Source organism: Apaloderma vittatum, unplaced genomic scaffold (genome assembly GCF_000703405.1).
Source record: "Apaloderma vittatum isolate BGI_N311 unplaced genomic scaffold, ASM70340v1 Scaffold43428, whole genome shotgun sequence".
NCBI lineage: Eukaryota > Metazoa > Chordata > Aves > Trogoniformes > Trogonidae > Apaloderma > Apaloderma vittatum.
Genome location: NW_009733200.1, coordinates 1 through 2,900, shown reverse-complemented (window position 1 = coordinate 2,900; position 2,900 = coordinate 1). Strand labels below are relative to the sequence as shown.

Genomic DNA, 2,900 nt, shown 5'->3' with positions numbered 1-2,900 from the left:
CTGCTCTGAACCTCGCCGGTAAGCACGGAGGAGGCTCCCGGCCGTGTGGGGGTGCTGGAGGGTGTTCCCGGGGCCAGGCGGCTCGCTCGGGGTCTTCCCGCCCTTCCTGCGGTCCCTGTGAGGGCTCCCTGAGGGTCGTGAGGGCGGCTGAGGGGCTGCGCCCGGTCTCTTGTCGTCCTCCGTCTCCTGCTTTCCTTTCTTTATTTCTGCCTTTTTAAACCTCCTAGTTGTTTTTACTTGAGCTGATCTTGGGTTCTCTTTCGTGGTAGTAGCTCCTTGGCAATAACTAAAGGCACATCCAGGCCTTGTAACGTGCGGTGGCCGGGTGTAGTCAACACTAAAGCTTTAAACACAGGGGTAGTCAACACTAAACCTTTAAACAAAGGGTAGCGTCACCTTTTCAGTGATGGACTCCCCCCGTGCTTAACCCATTTCTCTCAGAATGTGGTCCTGGTTCACGGTGGGCAGAGCCCGAGGTACCTGCAGCTAAAATAAACGTGCCGGCAGTGTTTCACTTCCAGCTTATTTTTACTGTTAAAAGAACCCAAACAAATAAAGAAAAAAAAAACCCCTTGTGCAGCCCTAGGGAGCGTGCTAGGGATGTGGTGGCATTGTGGGCATTGCCATCGTCTTCTGTAGTCGCGTTTGGGTAAATGCGGATCGTAGACCTGAGACTGAGTGGTTCTGTTCTGCAATGTCTGTCTTCACGCACAAAGTCCCATCAAACGCTTGGTACACAGCTACTAAATCATCTCTGTGTTTTGGAGCTGGTGACTCGTTCTCCTTAATAAGTGAACATTTTATATTATGTCTTCTGAAGATACCTTCCGGTATCTTGTTCCCTGTTATTTACCGCGTGCGAAGGCCCACGGTTATTTCCACTTCCTTCTTCACCTCCCTTCAAAAATGCTGAAAGGAGTGAGAAAGGCGTTACCCACACTTACTGTCTTCACCCCTTGATTTGATGCTGAGTTTCATTCAGAAAATGCTGATATCGGGTACACACAGCGACAGTATAGATACTTACATACAGAAATCTGAAAGTTGTAAGTAACAAAATATTTTATTAGAGAAATAGCGAGACTTAGGATTGTACTTGTACTTCCATGCTGAGGGCCCAAAGAAAATGTATTAAGTAAAGGTAACTTAGAGGATTTTCTTACTTTAATTAGACTTCAGGAATAACTTAACAGAAAGAAAGTTGAAGAGCTGAAACAAAATGCAAGGCTTTCTCTATATCCTATGTTTTGGAATCATTCCAAAGCTCTAAGTCCAAAACATGAAATATTTTTTCCCAGCTTTTCTTAGAGTCTTTTTAATGCTTACCCCTGCTCTCTGTTGGAGGATTATGAATGGTTTGAAGGTATATTCTAGTTGATTTCTGTACTTCTGATTCTCTTTAACATTCATTAGCTCGTGGCATCCAGCATACTGCAGTACGACAAGCTCATCGCAAACATGAGCCCGACTTCCACGATAAGTACGGAAACCTGGTACTCCTTGGTGGAGCTGCCGTTTTCACTGCTGTCTGGGGTTATGTAAGTGATTCTTTTTTTTTTTTTCTTCTTTTTTTTTCCCACCACTCATGTGACGGTAGCTGTGAGCCTGCAAGCTGCTAAGTTTACTTGTTTGCAGTAACTTAGGTGGTCAGAATTTAGGAGTTTTTTATATGAGTAAGTAGTAATGTGATCGAGATGAAAGTTGTGGTAGTCGGTATTTCGAGTTGGTACGCAAAGTTCTGCGTCAGTAAAATGTAAAAGAAACGCAAGTGTTTTCTATTTTACTTGGGATTTCTGAGCTGTACAAGTAGAGCTTTTAGCAGAAGAAAATTGTAGATGAAAATAACATTACGGTGGTGAGGTGTTACATTCCAGATTCTTTGTTCTAAAGCTGGATGCTTTGACACAGAAAACTGAAGTATTTAAATAGTACTTGATGCAAATGTATTCCACTTGCTCTATTAGAAGGTGCCTATGTCGTTCTAATACAAGAAATCTGAACTGAGAACAGTAGAAATATCTCTCTGTCAGAGGGTTACTTTGATTTCGGAGTTAATTGTCTTGGGTTTTGTCCTCCTACAGGTGATAACACAACTTGGAATGGAGTGGGGCTTGTCACCTGTTGGCAGAGTCACTCCAAAAGAATGGAGGGAGTAACAGCCTTTGCTTATCATGAACTGCTCTGAACTTTCACTGAATAAATAAATCATCGTGCAGTGGCACACGTTCCCCAGTTACCACTTGAACTTCCTGGTCTAATAAACGTACCTAGAAACCCACCTGGCTCTTCCAGCGTCTCTCTGTCCTCCTCGTCTGCTGAAGCCTAGGAAATAAGTGTAAAAAGTTTAAATAATTGAATCTTATTTTAGGTAGTCCTGGTTGTTCCAAATCCAAAACATCTTATAGCATTGTCTATTTAGCCAGATGCATCGCCTCAGGGAGCCTCGGGTGCCTTCCCAGTGCTTTGCCTCCGGCTTCTGCTGCACATCTGGCCTGGTGTGAAAATTTTGGGATAAGGACAAAGTCGAGATGCCGGCTTTTTGGTCACAGAAGTGGGGTTTTTTTGGTCCTGAATCTCTCTGCAGATGAAGTTGTTCCTCTCGGAGGCCCTTGAGAGTTGTGAAGAACTCAGATTAGTTTTGGAGCCGGAGATGCTCCGCAGAAGCAGGCAGCATCCCAGCACTGCTGCTGAGAAACGTGACTTTTTGAATTAATCGGTGTTTAATCTGAGCGTGTAAAGAAACACGTTAGGGGCGTCTGCAGACTCTGAGCCTCAGAGTCGTTTTAAACGCCTGAAAAACACAAATGTGCTGCTTTTTTGACGCAGCGGAGACGCGGGGAACGGCGGCGCTCGGAGGTGTTCATTGCCCATCTCGCAGGCAGCTGCGGGCCCTGTCGCGC

General features: G+C 45.0%; 1 protein-coding gene across 1 annotated transcript; it reads left to right on the top strand.

The window, feature by feature from the left end:
* Window positions 1-1,413: 1,413 nt before the first annotated feature.
* On the top strand, window positions 1,414-2,156 carry LOC104267656 (cytochrome c oxidase subunit 7B, mitochondrial; the record flags this gene model as incomplete). Its single annotated transcript, XM_009875771.1, has 2 exons — window positions 1,414-1,538; window positions 2,082-2,156. Coding segments are annotated over 2 exons (200 nt in total), but the record flags the coding sequence as incomplete, so codon positions are not given.
* Between the last annotated feature and the right edge of the window lie 744 nt (window positions 2,157-2,900).